Source organism: Strigops habroptila, chromosome 3 (assembly GCF_004027225.2).
Source record: "Strigops habroptila isolate Jane chromosome 3, bStrHab1.2.pri, whole genome shotgun sequence".
NCBI lineage: Eukaryota > Metazoa > Chordata > Aves > Psittaciformes > Psittacidae > Strigops > Strigops habroptila.
In genome coordinates this window covers 48,679,811-48,699,961 of record NC_044279.2, presented here as the reverse complement: position 1 = coordinate 48,699,961, position 20,151 = coordinate 48,679,811, and the positions used below count along the sequence as shown (strand labels likewise).

The window sequence follows — 20,151 nt, the reverse complement described above, 5'->3', positions numbered from 1 at the left end:
CAGGATGGAAGTAATCAATGTTTAGTCCTAGGCAGCTGGAGGAAATCACACTTTCCTCCCTCCCCTCCATTAAATCTCTAATCCTAAAACAATGGAAAGGAAAGGAACCAACATGAGCCCCAAAGACTTTCAGGTGAACAGTTACTGAAGACTACAGGACTCTTTCAAGAGTCTTGTAGTCCATTCCACAAATGGCCTGAGGATACACTGATGTGGACAGGTACCAGCTGCTAACCTAGATAAGGAAATGTCCTAGAGAAGCTTTCCTGACAAGAACTCTCTCTGCAGCAGTCACTAGATCTGTCAAGACTTGAACTGGAGGTAGGATTCCTTCCTTCTCTCTTCAACAGGGAGGAAGGGAAGACTTGAAGACATTTATGTGAAGAGTTGTCTGGTGTCGCATCTAACGCCAGAAGGATAATACAGGAATCCTACTCTTGAGCAGACTCTGATGCAATCTGATGTCTTAGGGCTTTTTAACTCAGCTAGAAGAGAAGTCAATACCAATGGGCAAGTGATTTCTTTTACCACAGTTGTCGTCAATTTGACACAAAGAAGAAAGTTGTGAAGATCAGATATTTTTGTGGGTTTGATGTCTCATAAATACGTATGTCCCACTACTGTGTGTTCCCACCAAACTACTGAAAGAGACAATCCATGGTCTTTTTCTGGTAGACACTGGCAGAGATGGAATCTGTTGCCAGACTTCAGGGTTGTCTTTCATAACACAGAATATGAAATTTTTTCGAGGGCTTTTCCTAACCTGTCTTTACGAGGAAGGAATGAAAATGGAAAGAAGGGAAAAAGGAAAAGACAAACTACTGCCAATTTTAAAGATAATAAATCAAACAGCTTGAGCAGTGAAAGGAATCAAGTTGTATCCAGTCTTAGTGCTGGAACAGAGACAGACTGTTGTTGTTGAGGCAAGAGAAATTTTCATCTTCCTGCCTTTAAGAGCAAGAGGATGGAGCTATCCAGAAGTCCTTAGAGTTAGCAAAGGCTAGTTTGGAAGAACTCTTCTTGTTAGTTTTTGGGGGTTTATATTTTGTTTGTTTTTATGTTTTGGTTTTGAAAACACATTCTGTATACTTACTCTCTCATGTAAACAACAGCCAGTCTTACTGTTTCAGGAGCCTTTAATATTCCAAAGTCTAGCTCTTCACTTTAACCTATGTATTTTTGTAAGCCTAGGATAATTCCTAATGGTTCATTTAAATTCTGAAAAGTAATTTATTTATGAACCCTGATTAAAATTCTTATTTACAGAAAGCCATGAAAGAAAGCTCAGTTTGCATGGTGTATAGCGTAACAGTTCTCTTTATACTATCTTAATATTTTGTGTTTTCAATATTTTAGCTCAATATTCTGTTTAGAGCCAAATTCCATTTCTCGGAGTTCTTTTCAATATATGTAAAATGATTGCTGCAAGTAATATAAAGAGATGGAACAGCTCATGCCACACAGCTCTATCAAAGACACTTCTATAGCTAAGCACTGTCCAAATACTAACATAGTCAGAAGTTGATGGCAAACAGACACCTACCCTTTCTTATAAAGGAATTAATTTTCAAAAGCAATGCTTACCATGGTCACTGAATAGCAGCTGTTTCCATTTCTGTCTTTCTATTTCTGAAGCTTTAAATCCCAGCACAGATTTCAATTCTTGTAACACCCTCTTAGATTCCTGTCTCTCTCGTTCTTGTCTCTCTCTTTCTTCCTGGGAAAAGCAGTAAAAATCTTCCCTTCTGTATTCATTCTCCGTATCTGAATAATCAACATATGCTTCCAATTCCTAAAGAAAGAAAGAAAATGTTGATCTTCACTGTACACCCTGTCCTACAATCTGATGCATGATCAAGTGATCTCAACACTAGCCAACCACAGTAACAGGATGGAGCCCAATTTGAGCAGAGCCAGTGGATCTGACACTGCTCTGTCATATTTGTATAATTTTGGAGCAAGTCCACTCATTGAAAGTTAACATTACTGCAGTCACCTGAGATTTAATTTCATACACAAGAATGATCAAATAAATACCTTGAAAATGGGAGTCCATTTCCCCATAATTACAGGTGGAAATAAGCAATGCTGATGCAGGTTTCTTTTCTTTTTTCCTTTTTTCTTAAATTTTAATTTACACCACAAGCAATTCTTCCTCAGTCAGGCATCTTGGTAATTTAACTTATGTAAATCCTTATTAAGAGGATGTTGAGAATAGCAAACTCCTCCTCCAATTTTAACTTGGCTTACAAGCATGAAAAAACGGAGCTTCATTTATGTTATAACAGACAGCCAGTAAAGTTAGTCCCAGCTCTTTGATGTGGAAAAAAATCTAGAAAGAATACATGTGGGGTAGGCTTGGGAGAAGGTGAGGGAGGGACAGAGCAGAGCACGGGTGTTCAGTCTGCTCTCAGAATGCATCTGCAACTCAGCTGTGGGATGGAGGAGGCCAGCCTCTCTTAAAGAAAGCCCAACCATCACTCACAAGTTCCCCAAACACCACAAAACTGTTCAGTGTCACAGTCCGTTTCAGGTATTCAAAGATGTGGAGATTACTCAAACTGAACACAGGCTGGTTTGTTCTGGAGCTTGTCACTGTTGCAGCTGCGACAGTTCATCTAACAGTATGCAAGTAGGACTCTGTGTTCTACACCACCTTTTAGGAATTCACATTTTTTCTACATCTTTTCTGTATTACTCTGACTTGTGTTGCTGCTCTCCTTTGTCACATACTTTAATGATATATATGAGAAGTGAATGCTGGTGCTTTTTTCCAGGATGGAGAATACCTTCCCATGGAACAGCAAAAAGAATAGACATGATTCTTTTTTCTAAGTCCAATTATGAAATGGCACTGGCTTCCTACTTGATCTGTCTTGGCAAGACAAGAAGGTCACTGCACAAGCAACTGAAAAAGGAATGGATACAGCAAACAAGTCCCAATTATTATTTAAATGGTCCTATTTTTTTTTTACCTGCTCTTCAGGGATTGGATCTTTGTTTTCTATGTATATGGCAGGCTGTGTTAAAGGTACTGTAGTACGCTGTAGGTTGTCACAGGAAACTTCTGGTTTGCCTTAAGGGGAAAAAAGAAAAGGGATTAAAAACAAAAAAAACGAAAAAGATTGAGCGTTGAATGATGGTTTTGACTCTCTCCGGCAGGGTCCAGGCATTTTCATTAGGAAAACAGTGGTGAGAAGACTGGTTAGAATACGTTGAAACCCTGTGCTAGAGAGCAGTTGAAAAACTTAGCTATTTTGGTACAAGCTGGGTCTGGTGAAACTCATCTTGAAGCACTTCAAGTAACAAATCTCAAAATTTTTATAGATTTCAAAAACCTGCAGATGGCAGGAAAAACTGGTAAAGCCAGAAAACAGGCTAGTGCCAAAGTTTAAAAAGAGAAGTAAAATAGTAAAATTATAGGCAAATCAGCTTCAAATAATTGGAAAATATTGGAAGAAATAATCAAGCAAAGTTTATGGGAAGCTATTTGGAAGGTAGCAAGGAGGTAAGTGACATCCAGTGTGGATTTCCTAAGAACAGAAGATATCAAATCACTCCAATCTCATTTTCCAATGCAATAACAGGTTTTATGAAAAAGAAGACAAAGATGTTCTGCATTTTGTTTTGGCTTTTGATACAGTGTCATGACATGCTCATAAGCAAAATGCACAGGCCAGGAGAAATTGCTATTAGATGCTTAGCACAGTCTCTTGGATAAGCAGAGTGTAGTTACCATTTTTAGACAGAACAATGTTATGAGTGAGGATTTGTTTCAAGCCTACTACTCTTTAATATTTCCAATGCGTGAAAAAGTGTTTCAGCCCATTAAATCTGATGAGATTGGGATAATCTGCAAGAATACTGAAGGGCACAATTAGAATCAAAAATAATACTGGAAAATCAGAGATACAGTCCAGGAAGAATGGATTTCAGACACAACAGTTTGGTGACAGTGGCTGCAAATTTTTGTGCTTTAGAATAATCAAATGCACAAATACATGACAACTGACTGGGCAGCTCCACTGAGAAAAAGATGTGAGGAGCCTAGTAGTCAACTGTACTCTGCTGCAAGCAAAAAAGTCAAAATACATACTAATAAGTATAAACAACACCACTGACTGTTACACACATGAAATTACATTTCTACTCTGGCACTGATCAAGCTGTGGATGGAACACAGTGCCCAGCCTGGGGTTCTTTCATTCAATAATATCGTGGACCAACTTGAGGGAGTCCAGATGAGAACTGAGGAAATGATCATAGGACTAACTATAATCTTCAGAGAAGAGCTGAAGGATACAGAGTCATGTAGAGAAGACAGAAAGAAACATATTAACTATCTTCAAAACTGTAAGAGCTATAAAGAGAAAATGGATTTTCATTATGGGTGGATCAAAAGTAATAACTTTCTCCAGGAAATGGAGTTAAGTGCTAGAATAGATGCCTGGAAATACTGCAAAATGTCTGTAAAGAGAGGTTTTTAGGAACAGGTAAAAAACATTTACTCGCAAACACTAATTTGCCCTTGAGAAGGGAAATGGGCTAGATGACCTTGCCCAGCCCCCTCATCCATTGCATAACTCTGCCTTGTAATAAAAAAATTTTAACAATAATAACAGCAACAATAGAAATATGCTCCTGAACGTATGAAGACAAATTTGGAAGAGTATATGAAAGTTACCAAGTAAAAGCTTGCCTTCCCAAATCTAAGGAGTAAACCAGCTGCTCTAATATGTACAGACTGCTGTGTTTGCCACCTACATGGGATGCTGCCATTGCTAAGAATATGCTTCAGGATCATGATTTCAGTGTTTAACTAGAACTGTTCCTGCTGTAGTTCCTCTCCAGTGGATCAAAAGACTGCAAGATCCATGAGCTTGCCGCAGACTACTATCGCCTTGCTCTTACAAATATCTTAAAAAGTTCTAAAGAGCTTTAGACAGTTCAATAGAGACAGTTTAACAGGAAAAAGGATGGAATTTAAACAGTTTGAGGGATATTATTTCAAAGATCATTAAGACAGCACTGTAACTAGTCATAAAGGGTATTCTGTTCTGTAAAATTAGCAGCAGATTACTATATGCTTAAATTGTCAAGGCCTTAAGTCTAGATGAGCTTTATATGTGATGAAAGAAGGTAAGAGAATAAAGAGAAGACAGCTGAAAGTCTAGAATCAACTCATGTTGGAAATGTGCAAAGATCTACATGTAAATGAATGATAGATAAGTCTATCATTGACCAATGAATTTAAATAGAGGTGAATTCCCCTCAAGGTGCTAAAGCCCCACTTGCTCTCTTCTGTGGCAGGATCAGTGACTAACAGCACTGGTTCTAGAAATACACCAAGCCCTGTACACAAAGAAGCCAAACAGCATTCATTAAACCATATACTATAATATACACTAGTATCAGCACCCATGAAAGGCTGATGGGAGCATATGAATGTTCAATGAGTTAGACTTCATTAGTTCATCAGTTCAAAGTTAGACTTTGGTTTGACAGAGTTTGACACAATGAACTATTTAATGCAGCTGAAAGAAACCTGTTTTGACACAGAATGATTTTGGGCATGAAACATGTAGTGCTTACTGAAGGAGACTCATCTGTTCAGACAGAGGACAATTAAAGGGATGCAGAACTGCTCTGAAAATAAGTGATACGCAGCTACACAGGATGCCACAACTAGGATAGCTCATGTTCACAACAGCTCCTTAGTGGTTGGACTTGATTTCATGCACAGCTTGAAAAGTTCAACTCACAGAAGCTGCTTAGAAATATATCAGGAAAGTCAAATCTAGTCAGACAAAAATAGTTTTCAATGACTAACATAATTTAAAAGTAGCTCCCGTACAGTAGTTCAGTAGACTTGTTGCAAAATAGAGATTCAACCCCAGCACATTTCCAGGAAAATCACTGGGCAAAAGTGAAAGCAAAGGATTTTTTTATTTCCCACGCAATCTCTCCCTTCTAGATCACACACCAGGTTATTTTTGTGCTGAACTTTAAAAGGAAGCAAATTATAATAAAAGTGCCTGCTGTGAAATTCATACACAAAGTAAAAATAAAACTAAACTAACTAAAAATACCATGGCATGCAGTCTAGAGAGAACATTTAAGGAAAGGGAAAAGAAAAAGATCAGTGGAACTGCTGGTTGTGGAGGGCATCAACAGAACACAACAGGCTAGTACATGCAAATGTATCAGACTACATCTAATATCCTCATAGGTTGTTTTACACAGCACTGAGCGCGGAGTTGTAAGACTAGACTACCAGGCAAAGTACACACAAATTTGGTTATATCGTGTCTGGACCTGCATGGAGCCTGCACTAGGCCTCCCAGTGCTCTAGTTCTGGATGTAAGCATGGACAAAGTCAGCTTGCACGCCTCTAGGCTCACAGCAGTATTCATCCATCTCATGAATATCCCACCCATATATCATTAAGAGCTTAGCTCACTACAAATTTGAATTTCTGTAGGTAACTTCTTAATACCCCAAGTCATAATTTTCCTAATGCAGTCTCCATTACTAGCATTTTTCAGATGCTGGGCCATGCCTTCCTAGGACAGTAACAAAAACTCCTGGAAAAAAGAAAGATTAGAAATTACAGGTTCAACTCCATGTCAGGAGAACCTAAGTTCACTTATGTTATTTAAGCTACTTGGGATTCACAAGGAGGATAGCATCTAAGAAGGGCATAGGGAAAAACATTGGGATATGCTGCTTGGTTTGACTAGCAAGCATACAGAAGGTTAGTTCACTCTCTCTGAGAGAGCAGGTAAACGGGTATTATATGCTCAACACACACTCTACAATTTAAAATGTTCCAGGAAATGCCATTGCTGAGAAAGTTTCATGACAATGCCATTGTCATTTCAATTAACTATGTAACTTCTCTGCACAGTAAATAAATGAAAATCTCAGGGACGATTCATCACAATCCTACCCCTTCACAGGTGATCCATCAGTCAAAAGCAAAAAGCCATTATCGGTCTACACGTGGAAATGTAACAAACTGAATCCACAGGTCCAACTCTGGATTAGTTAGACCTGTGTCTAACTACTGGCAACTGTGAATAACACACTCACATTTTTTGCTGCAACAAAAGCTTCAAGGTCATCACAGTGAAAAAGTCTGGCATATGTATATGGTTTTTTAAAGTGTATGGTTGTAAGACCTCCTTCACCTAAAATTCTTATACGCAGGCTGAATGATGCCTTTGATCCATTTGACCATTCCATCTCCAAAGTGTATCCCATTAGTTGCTAAATTAATCTCTCATGTTTACCTTTTTTATTTGGGTTTCTTCCGCTCATTTTTTCCACCTGAGAAATGGCTTCTTCCCAGCAGCTGTTGCTTGCCTGCATATGAGGCTGAATAAACTTTAGTTTCTGTTCCAGAACCTGATGGGCTTTTGTTGTCAACTCAGGTGTCTCCTTAGTGCTAACAAGTTTTTCAAGTTCATCCTCAAGAATTATTACCCTAGGTGATGAGGAGATGAACAGAAATAAGTGATAATAAATATGACTTCACCATTCCTTCAAGAATTCCATTTAATATCCTGTTATTTTCTTCAAGTTTTAAGAATCCAACTCAGCCAACTCCTCAAAGATGTCCCAAAATTTAAAAAATAAGATCCTTTTCTCCTCATCAAGATACACTGCCCACCTGCATTCATTTTAGTAATTCTTATATGTAAGATTTAAGGAGCAGGGCAGCTTCAACTATTTCCTAAGGCAGTGATGAATCTTTAAAAACATTTACTAGGTAGTTACTATGAGCTGAACTTTCTTATAACGCATTTGGTATGCTGCAAAATCAATGAAAGGTAAGTACGTTTTCAGATTTTTTCAAGGGAGTGACAAAAGCAAGGCAAGATCTTGGTGCACTGCTTAGCTTTCCACCAGACACTTAAAGAATAACCAGGAAACAATATCACATTCCATACTGAACCAAGGATCTCTGACTCCATGCTATGTGAAGATGTGCCTATGATTGCAATGACTATATGTTATCTGCCTTTTTTTGTTTTAATCTGGGATACAAGCTGACAACCCAAAGAACTCAGGTCTGAAGCCTTCTTCCTACCAGCATATTCTCTTAATTCATGTGTAAACTTACTCATTGAGCAGTGCCTTGAGATGAAGCTGCAAGCTGCGTACTGCTGTCTGAAGACTGTTCAGCTCTCTTGACTTCTGCTTTGTTCTGGTTGGCCATTCGAACCCCGACTGATGCTGAGTTTCAAAGTACCGATAAAACTCATAGCTTCGCTTCAGTTCCTCCAAGCAGGCAGCATGTGTATGAGGTAGGCCTTGAGTCACATCAGATAAGATATGATGAGGCAGCCGTTCAGGGGAGACCAAGGGCTTGGGGGATGCATTGGCTGGGGAGAGGAGCAGCACCAGCCTCCGGAAGAATTCTGAACTCTGCCCTACCCAGAGCTGAAAGAGGACCTGCGAAACAGAGGAGGGTTAGGTCTGTGCACCTGGGAACACAGTCAGCCTCCAAAGTAAATGTACAGATACACCATGGGAAAACATTCCTCAGCCAGCAACAGGAACTTTGAAAAACTGTGAAAATCTGCTGAATGTTTCTGAAGGGTATCCTAGACCACGTGAGGTTCAAATATCATGAGCATTAGGCGACTGCTAATTCTTCGATGACGGATATTATATGCAATTATGCTCAGAGGCCTAAACCCCCATATTTCTCGTCAAGCAGCTTCATTATTTGCTATAATCTCCACATACCTTAAAGATCATAAAGGACTGCCAAAATTCCAGTGGCAGCTAAGACATTTTTTCCTTTATGATGCCAAGCTATCATTTCTACGATCTACTAAGTATTGCACTGCCCCATAGCCAACCTCGAAACACAAGTCTAGTAATTGCACTGTACTTCATCACAAAACATTCTACATCTGAAGAAAGCTGAGCTGATAATTTTTATTCCACCAAAGTGAGAATGTCACCAATACCACTAAGGAGGGAAAGGCTTGCAAGAAATGAACTGATTCACAATGTTATATATGGTACAAAAGAGGTAAGTCCCTCTGGGAGCAAGGGAACCCACAATTTCAACTTCTTGAGAATTTCCACTTCCAATGCAATGAAAAGCCCTGTTTTCTTAGTTTAGAGGAGATTGCTGGCCAAGTAGCCCATGACACAACAGTAGCATCTTACATCTCCAAAGTGAAAAGGAAAGGTTATGACACTTTTCCCTGCAATACTGGCCCTTATTAAAAGGGATCAACTGTAGGTGACTATGAGGTGTAGTCTGAAATTTGTTCTCAAGCACTGCAGACCAAGGAAGACAAAGTAATTATTCATTATGCTTTTTTCCACCCCTCCTCAGCCACAGAACAGGACTAACAATTTACTTGTTCCGAGACTTTGGGTCTACAGGATTTGAAACACTATATTTACACTTCTGTACTCATACTACCGTGGACAAGTAGCAGTTTTTTCCAGTGTGCAAACAAATCAAGAGCAAAATATTCAGAATAGTAACATAAAAAATTAAATGCCTTCAGACAGATGTGGTTTGATGTACCACAAGCATATATCAAAAACACTTGGATGCAAACTAAAAAAAAAAAAAATCCAAAAGAAAAAAGATAATTCTTAATTTACAAAAGATGGTTATGAGAAGAAAGAACACTGAATGATACGAAATTAATTTGGGGCACACAAGCAAGACTATGATTTGGCTGGCTGCTAAACTAAAAAGCAAACAAATGGGCAGCGATCACGCACGTGTCCCTGAAGTTGTGGTGCACTGGATAGAAAGTCAAGAGCCCATGCTATAATAAGCACAAAAGAAGACCAATCCTTCCACTAGACATAAGGCAAAAGCAATGAAAAGTAGCACATGAAAGTAGTGGACTTCAGGAATTTGTAATAATAATTCAAAACCTACCTGAAAAAAAGCACAATGGTGAGAGAAAAGGAAATTCCAGATGTGTTTAGGGTCGCAAATATCTTGCTCTGCCAATGACTTCTGATGTTTTTTACTCGCACTTAAACTTCACCCAAAACATCCAACTGTCTCTCCTCAGCTTGAATTGGTATTTTTTTCTTAAGCTAAACATTTCCACTCTTTAAATTGATTTAGTTCAAAGACAAAGTAGCCAAAAGACACAGGCTACATTTGTCATATGGCCTAGACTTGAGCTTAGATGAAAATTGAAATATTAACTAAATCTGGATACACGTCCATGTTCTACCTGCATTTTAACATAAATACAAGTTCTCTCAAATGAAAAGAACCTGAAGATAACTGTACATAAATCCAGGGCTCACAACACAAATATGCCCCAAGGTTATTGAAGTATATCAACTTTATTATCTATGCAGGAATCTGCTTAGGACTGATTTATGTTAATTTAGCTTAGTTCGACTACAGCACACACAGCCATCACTGTCTGTTATGAGTTAATGTAAACTGAGATTTACTCGTTGTGGGCTTGACTGTACTCAGAAAGCATCCCAATCAGTTCAACTAAAACCAATTACAGTTAAATTACTGCAAACTGCAGGTAAAGACTTAGCTTACAAGCTTGGGCACTTCTGACCGGCTTCTTGTACTTAAAAAGAAGTGGGTAAATAAGTGGGCTTGCATGGTTGCAATTAGAACTTCAGCTAATGAAACGGCAAGAAAAAAATCTCAAAAGCTTACATCTGATGTAGCCCTTAGCTTACAACTAATTAGACAAAGCCTCAAAGCTTGGCAATTGCTATTACTGGTAACATTTACTGTCAGAACAAAAGAAGTCGAGGTCTAGGAATTCAGTGAATAAAATGCAACAAAAGCCAACCCCATTGAAACACAGAAATCACATAATAATGGAATTTTCCATTTAAAAAAATAATGTTGAAAGGGGACTGCCTCAGCAGAGAATCACTGGAGTGTCAAGGCTTGCATTCAAATTAGATCTTCTTTGCAACTGCAAACATTGACTCACACAAATTAAAACCACCTAACATCTCAAATGAAATTAGATTAAAAGGCCATGATACGGTTGTTGTTCTGTTCAGTTAAATGTTTATCAAAGATCAAAGAACCACACTGGCTCATGGCAGCAGGGGTTCAAGCTCGTGATTTCTACTCCTTGGCGTAACTAAATGCAGCTATTCTCTTTGGCAGTTACAATTAATTTGTATCTTCTGATGTGTCTCTTTATTGAAGTCAGGAGATTAGCTAAAAAATATGTAAGTACAAACTTGGAAATCATTTTATTCAGCTGGGATCAAGTGAAATCACAGAGCAAAAAATCATGTTTAAGAAAGAGATTGATCAAGCTGACTTGAATTTACATGATTTGCAGAAAAAAAAATCCTAATGTTGTATTTGGGTTGTTCAGCCTGAAGGCGAGAAGGCTCTGGGGAGACCTTAGAGCAGCCTCATAGTACTCAAGGGGGGCCTACAAGACATCTGGAGAGGGACTTTTTACAAGGGCATGTAGCGATAGGACAATAGGGAATGGCTTTAAACTGAAGGAGGGTAGGTTTACATTAGCTATTAGGAAGAAGTTCTTCACTATGAGGATTGTGAGGCACTGGCACAGGTTGCCCAAAGAAGTTGTGGCAGCCTCATTCCTGGCAGTGTTCACGGCCAGGTTGAATGGGGCTTGGAGCAACCTGCTCTAGTGGAAGGTGTCCCTGCCCATGGCAGGGGGGTTGGAACCAGATGATCTTTAAGGTCCCTTCCATCCCAAACCATTCTATGACTGTGCCACTTCTCTTCAACCACATGCAAAAAGAAATAGCCTATATGCCAATAAATTTAGAAATACATGAGACTGATTACATCTCCTCCTCAGTGGACCATGTTACTACAGGCTAGTATATACAAGCCACAGGGCTTCACGGCAACTGAAAGAGATTTTCACCAGGAGCCTGTGTGGATGTGTATGTCCTTCTCAGAGAGGTTACCTTGAGTGCAGGCAAGCTGAAGCCATCAGTTAGATTGTGTGCCTCCTCTTCAGAGACCTGCTCTTCGCTCAGTCCCAGACCCAACTCCTTAAAGGGGACTACACAGATGTAGCTGGTCACGTTGTCACTCTCTGAGTTCAGAGGGTAGGTTTAGCTGGAGTTAAGGTGGTTAACAAAGCAACTTTTGCGTTAAACACACAGAAAAGGAAAAAACACCTAATAAGGTTTATTTCTGGCAATTTGTATGAAAGCACCTACATTCCACCCAAATCCACCCGAATTGTGTTTAATTGAACATTTTGCAATCCTTATTCAGAGCACAAGTTTTAAAGGCTCTTAGGAGGATGAGAGATAAGATATTGACAAAATAGCTATGTGTAAATACAAACACATAAAAAGAAACAAAACAGATAGATGAAAGATCCCTGCATCACTTTCAAGTAAGGAAAGTATCTTTAAATAGTAAGTTTCCAAGAAGTAGCTGATGTTGATCTTAAACCAGAAATCATATATTTAACAGAGGAAAGAGAAGAACACTTGCGCAATTTTAAGTTTCAAAGGTAGCCTACGCTACAGACCAGACTCAGGATGATGGGAATTCCCTACGAGTTCTGTCTGTGGAGGGACTGCTCACAATAATTGGTCTTTGACATTCCAGATAGTACTGCGAAGAACAGGAGCTCCTGATTGTCATACCATCAATTTCATTGATTACATTGCTGTAAAGCCACCATGATCTTGTCAGGAACAGCAGCAAACTGTTATCAACACTATTCAGCACATTTAAATTCTGAGTGGGAAAATGTACATTCCCAGTCCTCAGAACTGCTTAATAAGTAGGAAGCAAGCACTATATAACTGATACCAGAAGACAGATAGAAATAATTCATTGGCTAGGCAGCATTTATTTTAAAATAGCTCTAATTTTAGGCTAATCTCATACTGGGGAAGGAGGAGGAGAAACAGTTCAAGATTTCTGTGCATTTTGGATAGTCACCTAGTCTCAAAACAGTAAAATTTGCTTTAAAACAGAAACTTACAACTTATCGTCATAAGCACATTTGCTCCACAGAAATATATATATAAATATTTGTAAAGCATCAATGAAAATAAGGCTTTAATTTAAACTGTTTTTTTTCATTTATATTTCAATTTGCAAACTGAATACTTTCATCTCTTGGTGCACATAAAGCCAATTAGAAGCACTTGTCCCTTGTCTAACTAATGTTTTCTGGGGAAGCTACAAGTTCCACCCGCTTTTACTCCCAAGTTTTCTACGTGCTAAATTCTCATAAGATTGAATCTGTAAAAGTGATTTGCTCAAGAAAATTTTTATCACTTGAGTAAGAGAACATTGCATAAAAAAATCATATTCTGTGTTCCAGAAAAGAACAATGCCAAGTGTCGAGGTTCTAACCAAACAAATACTCTTCCTAATTTATCCCCAAAAGAAACCCAGGAAGAAAGAAGCCTATTAAATGTTCAGACAAAAACCTGCAAGGCAAATTAATTAGGAGCAGAATATTACTATTGCCACTAGCAGCTGCCTCACATGAATGCTGTCTATTGTCAATTAACCTGACAGCATGCCCAGCAGATGGAGCACATGGGATGAGGATGGTAACTCCATCAGAGATTGAAAAGTCAGGTCAAAACCCTTCAGGACCAGTTATCTCAGGGACTAATTACATTCCTTGTTAATCTTTTCCTGCAACAAGACATTTCCAACACATGAATACCATAAAAAGCAGTTTGGACACATGTGAATTTCTAAGTCATGTTAAGAAAAAAATTCCAGGCAACATCTGAAATGAGTGGTTTGACCAAAGGAGCCCCTTATCAATACCATGTCTCAACTAGGGATTCCCAGAGTACCCCGGCACCTGCCTGCCTTGCCCTGCCTGCAACCTACTACTGCAGCCCTCCCACCCCCATTACTAGGGGATAGATGAAAGCAGAGAACTGATCCCATGCCACCATTAGCTTCCTAAGGAGTAAACCTCTAGAAAGTTTAAGCACATACACACAAACATATATGTACGCACAAACACGCTTCTTTCACATGCTTTGCTCTAAAAAGCAAGTATTTTAAGTGCTAATGTTTTCTATTAAAGCCAAAATACAGTAACTAAGCTTAAGTTAATGAAATTTTATATGTCTTTGTGAAAATATTTCATTCACCTGTTTAACTTACATCGCCCTTACATCTCCCAAGCTAATAGCTTGGGAGAAGAGAAAGCAAAACTGCTTAATAATAAGCTGTCAAATCCAGAATAAAATATCTGTACAGTGAATGTCAAACCTCTGCCAGGAGGCCACTCTTATTTGCCTAAAAGCAAGAATAATAATGTACCCCCGTATGTTGCAATTTAATATTCAGAGTTTGCTCTTCAAAAGCACATTCCCATCTAAAGATCTAACAGGAGGGACTCACAATATCCTTAAGAAATCCAAGCTGCTTTTTTATGAAACACTTACTTGCTCACCAGGCAGAAGGGATGAACTAAACATGTGATGCATTGGCTGGTCAAGGAAGAAACACTGCACTGCAAAATGCCCAAGTACCTTTACTCAGACTCTCCAGCATCGGATTTCTGATTTAGGCTTTCATGACCCAAAGAGGGTAATGCTTTTTGTTTAGCTTCCTGTTTTCTTGTTTGAGCTTTTTCTTTCCCAAGTTAAAAGGTATGTGTTTTTCTAACATTTCATGATGAAATTTTTACAGAGGAGAAGGAACAATGTTTCATTAGATTTACTAGAGGAAATCTGCAATTTTCCCCATGCTCAGTGCACCTCAAAGACATAAAATGTATTTATATCTCTTCCACCTTAATGGGGTAAGATACAATTCATTTTAAAATACTGCTATTCAATGTCTGGTTTTATAACACCACTTATGCTTTGCATTCAGAGAATGACACCTCACACAACAAAATTAAAGCTTTTTTAGTTTATATAGTCCAATGCCCAGGTCCTACCTATCAATATAGTTCAATGGAAATGTACTATCACACAATCTTGCACCGGCTGAAGATGAGACTATTAACATAATCCAGCAAAATAAGATATAAAATTTCCTCCATCCAGCTTGCATATAATTAAACCAGTGAATAAAGCATAGATTCCTATGGTACAGAACCCACAAGACTCTTAAGCATAAAAATATTAAGCATGCCAACTGAAGTACTGCCTGAGTTATTACACAATTCGATGGAGTATAGTGTAGAGATTTGTTGAACTAGTAGTGACCAGTCTGCACAACATCCTGTAAATACTTAATCCAAAACGCCTAATTTGAGTTTAAGCCTGCTATATCCTTATCTTCCAGATTAAAAAAGAAATACTCTTCTCTTTTCTCCCTTCTGACTGTTCTATGATTTTGAGCAATGTACTCTTTCCAGTATGAACAAATCAGAATAAGAACAGCATTAGAAAATGCTGAATTGTTTCTGCAAGTATCCAACTGTCCCTTCACATAAAATGTAAGGAATATGTCTTTCCATCTCATTAAATTACTGGTCCACCAAGTTTGATACAAATGCCTGGTATAAAGCTAAACTATAATTGTATCTTTTTTGTTTTACATAGGAACAAATTTTAATTATGACAATATTAATTTATTCTACTCCCTGAAGGCAGCTGTCTAGATAAAAGGGGGCACACTAGCCACAAGCAAATACTGCTAAACTTCTAGTTTTATTGAAGCGAGTAAAGAGAACATATCAAGTTTATGCAATTTTGCATTTGTTTATGCTAAATTGAGAAATATCTTCTGATCTTGTGCAAAGCAGAGCTTACTAAAAAGAACCACAAAAGTCAGAATTGGCATCTCATTTCCAGATTTTGGATGGAAGTTCCTTTCCTTTAATTTATCAACATTCCTTCCCTTCAATTTATCACCTCGCTCCTTTATTTAATCTCTCCAGTTCCTTTTTCTCCTTGCTCTAGGCCAGATTTCTGTTAACAACCTGATGACAGACAAGGGCATTAAAGTTGCCACAAGTGGCAGCTGTGAATGCTTTTGACATGAAGGAATCTTTGGCCCCTCCAGCGTAAGAGTTCTATTCAATTGCAAGAGGCACTGGAATCTATTTGAAAGATGCTCCTTGCCATATATACCCATGTAATACACATAACATTTACAGGCATTCATGATACACAGGGAAAAATTCAAACTAAGGCAATTTGGAACTACCTTAAAGCTTCTTTTAATTATCCTGGTGGGGAGGAGGAATCCTTTACTCACCTTCCTTACACTTAAGGACCTTACTTTCAGTTTTCATGCACTGCAGAATTGGACCAGCCTGCATCTCAGCTCACATGCTACCACTGGTTTTGCCACGATGTTGTGCACAAATATAATGCTTCTCTTTCCATTTGTCAAGAACCTATCTATATACACACAACGTCAACGAATTTTTCAGCCATTTATTTCTGCTGGCCCTTACTACTGTGATATCTGCATGATAATTTGGCATAACGGAACTTCCATCTTAAAAATTTTTCAAAGACAGATCTAAAAGTCAAATTATCCAAAGTAAACAAAGCTTTCTTCTCTCCCATTCCTTAATTTAAAAGCCATTCCTTAAGTTTAGTAGTTACAAAACGAGTGGACAGTCTAATGCACATCAATAGTCCTTGACTTGTAACTTCCCCAGCCACAGCAACAACCTGCACACCTCTTCTAACCACTGCTATCCTTCATGCAGGAGGATACTTGAGAAGGCCATGTTAACTGATCCTATCTTCAGATCTCTTGTTCCCGGAAGTGATTCTTGATTATTTCCAAGCTAGGTATCAGTTGCTCTTATTAACCTGTCTGAATCAGTCAGAGTAATTTTTCTTTCTTTACGTAGCAAATACACCTTATTCCTGAGAACTAAGAGTGAAGTCTTGAGCCCAGAAGGAGGATGCTTACCCCTACAAAAGTTACTGCTTTGCAAAGAAATACTCATTTCCTTCAAAGTGAGTGCACATACCAGGAGCTTTGTGTGTCCCCCTGTGTGTTGACATGTCATCACTCAGTACCTCCATCCATTTGCCAGGCAAGATATATTACTCAAGTATTATGTTCCAGGAAGACAAAAGAAGTGATTTGTCATGTCAGATTTTCACCACTCGCACTACCACCAGCTTTTGTTTCCCTGCATGTGTTTTTCCAGATCAGGAATGTATCTGTTTTATTTTTTTGCTGTAATACAGGGTGAAAACATCACTATTTCCTATATAGTACAACAAGTATAATAAACACAGAAAAAACCCTTGACATGCTAACACCATTAAAGAAAGTATACAATTCACCAAAGAAATATAGATGACACTTCACAAAATGGAATCTGAACAAAGTGTTCTGCTCTGATTCAGAGTAGAAACTCCTCACTCTTACATGTGCCTTTTGGCTAACTAATGTAAGCAGAGTTTCACCCAGCTTGTCTGAAACAGGAAATCAACTTACCTTTGAACACAGGGATGTTGAGTGAAAGGCCATATTGTTCAGAGAAGAGGCTATTTTGGTGCAGAGGGAAAAGATGACTAAGAGGAATTATAAAACAAAATCCTTCAGGACTCAAACACATTAACAGTGCTTACACCAAGGACACAGGTATCAGCAACTGGGACAACATTTTCAGAGCACAGACTCTTCTCTCACACTGCACAGTACACAAAAAGTCAAAAAATTAACAAACGTTCCAGACCAAGCATAAATCCCAATTTACTATGCTACATTTAATTTGTCTTGTTTAAGTATGTAATTAAATACTATACATTTCTAGATATACTAACTCTAAACACTGGTAGGTGTTTAGACACTCTGAACAATTACAGGTAGGTTATGTGGAATATCTGAACTCTTCAGGTTTTGCAAAAAGGATATTTTTTCAGCATGTACAGAGTAGCCAGTCTTGAAGCTCGGAAGTTGGCTCTGACAGAGCGATATACGGCTTTCCGGAGACCAATAAGATGCTGACTAGGATGCTGTCCAGCTTTATTAAATGGGCAAGCGGCACTGACCCTGTCAAGCAAACTTGAAAAGTAAAATGTGATACAACTGTACAGATGTCCTAAAGTATTTTTAAAAGACAGTACATCAGCTTTCTTATTCCATTACTTAGAAAACTTTTTCAAACCACTCAGTAACTATGAGAGCAAAACAAAAATAATCCATCATATCAATGATACATGTAATAATATATACTATATTATTATCCAGCATATCAATGACATATTTGATCCGAATTTCAGACAAGCAGCCCGCATTCATTTGGAAACATGACAGGAATACAGGAAACACTTGTTTTCTCCAAAGTTTTCCAAAATCATACACTAAGGGTGGACAGGCCATAATATTATTTCTGATACAAAACTACCACAAGCCCACTGTAAACTTTGGAAATTTTAACAAATACTTAACATATACCTCTTTATATCCAAATTTGTTCTTTCAATATTTTTTGCAGAAAAAATGTGCTACTACATATTGTTTTTCATGCAAACCTCTATATTCTTTCAACCTTTACCATGCTCTCTTTTCTAGGTCAACAGAGGTATTATTTGAGTGGTGACATAGATTTTATCATCATGCAATGAATGGCAGCTGTGTCTGTGGGAGTCTGACAGGTAAACTCACGAAATGTATGCAACTATGCAAGCATATTTGAAAATATACTTTGGTGTCCATTTATTCAGGTGAATATATCATTTAAAAGAAACTGTGCCATTTGCCTATTAGAATATACTTCAAAATGGCTTTAGAACTGTAAGAAATTGCCTCATCTGGAAATAAACTGACTTGTGAACTGGGTGAATGTTAACTATGTCTGTCTAATATTAAGCTGTAAAAGAGGAGAAAAAAAAGATTAATATCCAGTTATATCTATTCATATACAGTCTAATACCAAACCTATGACTGAGACACTGAAAATAGCCTCTACATGCTGGGACTGTTTTTACTAGAATCAAGTCAGGAATGGACATAGTGTGGACAACAGGACGATGAATTGTGATTAATTGTTTGGAGACTGGAAGCCTGCTTCTGCTCTCACCTTTCCCAGGGCATGGTAAGGAGGTGATTTCCTGTCTTTGGCCACTTAAAATGGAAAAGCATATAGGGTACCTGGCAAGATCGAGGTGGGTATTTCACTGGGAACTATTTCTGTAGCCTATGTGACTGAAGAGCTGACTAAGACAGCAGACCTGACCCTGCTGGAAAAATGTCAGTCCTACTGCATGTGCTTAGCTGGACCATGCTGCACATTGACCGGGAGGGGAAATAACTTATCATCTCACTGCCAAATATGAAAAGCAATGCAGCCCACCCAGTGAGCAACGCTGAACCCATTATCAGTATGTTAAATATGATTAACACAAGGAGATTCATGCCAAATACTGCAGTATATTGAATACGCTAGCCAAAATACCACATTAAAATGTCTGTGTACCATATTAAATTATGTGAGTGATACTAAAATGGTTTATATAACATCTCATAAAGTACTTTAAAATCTGAATAAAATAAACCCAAACTGTGTTAATTTCAATTTCTAAATGTAAATCTAAAATGCTAGTCTTGCCATACATTTCACTAGGGAACACAGCATGTAATGTAGTACATGCCGACCTTTAATGTTTCCCTAGTTTTTGAAGGTAACAGCTGGAAGTGTTTATGAATAAACTCTCCCATCAGTTTGTAGACTCAAGCCCTGGGTGAATTGTCAGAAGTAGGCTCAAAGAAAAAGAGCAAAATTCTTCTACTGTAAAAGAGAGAAAGAGATCTATGTTCTGCTACAACGATGTAAGCATTTCCAGCTCCCATACAGAACAAATATAGCACGACTCATGCACAGTATGTACTGCCAGTATTCAGCAAAACAATTTGCTTTCCTTCTGGGACGGCTTGTTTCAGTGTTTTTTATAAAATAATTATTTTTTATTCCAGTAATCTTAAATTAGTATAATTTGCTATAAATGTCTCTATGCCAGACATGCCATATCACTAAGTTCCTAATGTTCCATTTATCTTCTATATATTTTAATTGAGCTTACAAAATATTATCAGCTTTGCGTATCAGCCACAAATAGCAAGAAGAAAAAAGGTTAAGGGTGAATTTCCTCTTTCCTACTGCTCCAAACCATTCTACAAGAAAAGAACAGTGACTTATTTCTCCATTGATCTCACAAGCTAAATTTTGAATAGGCTCTCAACTTCTAACAAAC

At 38.1% G+C, this 20,151-nt stretch overlaps 1 protein-coding gene across 6 annotated transcripts in view; it reads right to left on the bottom strand.

Moving 5' to 3' along the window:
• The window catches only part of VEZT (vezatin, adherens junctions transmembrane protein), a 63,618-nt gene that overhangs the window by 14,192 nt on the left and 29,275 nt on the right, over positions 1-20,151 (bottom strand). For 4 of the 6 annotated variants that reach the window (XM_030480059.1, XM_030480062.1, XM_030480064.1 and 1 more), the window contains 6 exons: positions 17,813-17,962; positions 11,938-12,085; positions 8,126-8,457; positions 7,293-7,486; positions 2,976-3,076; positions 1,585-1,792 (listed from right to left, as the gene is read on the bottom strand). In XM_030480059.1, coding sequence (XP_030335919.1) covers positions 1,585-1,792; positions 2,976-3,076; positions 7,293-7,486; positions 8,126-8,457; positions 11,938-12,085; positions 17,813-17,962 — 1,133 coding nt within the window. The remainder of the gene's footprint in view (positions 1-1,584; positions 1,793-2,975; positions 3,077-7,292; positions 7,487-8,125; positions 8,458-11,937; positions 12,086-17,812; positions 17,963-20,151) is intronic. The other 2 variants (XM_030480060.1, XM_030480063.1) reach the window with 1 other exon arrangement.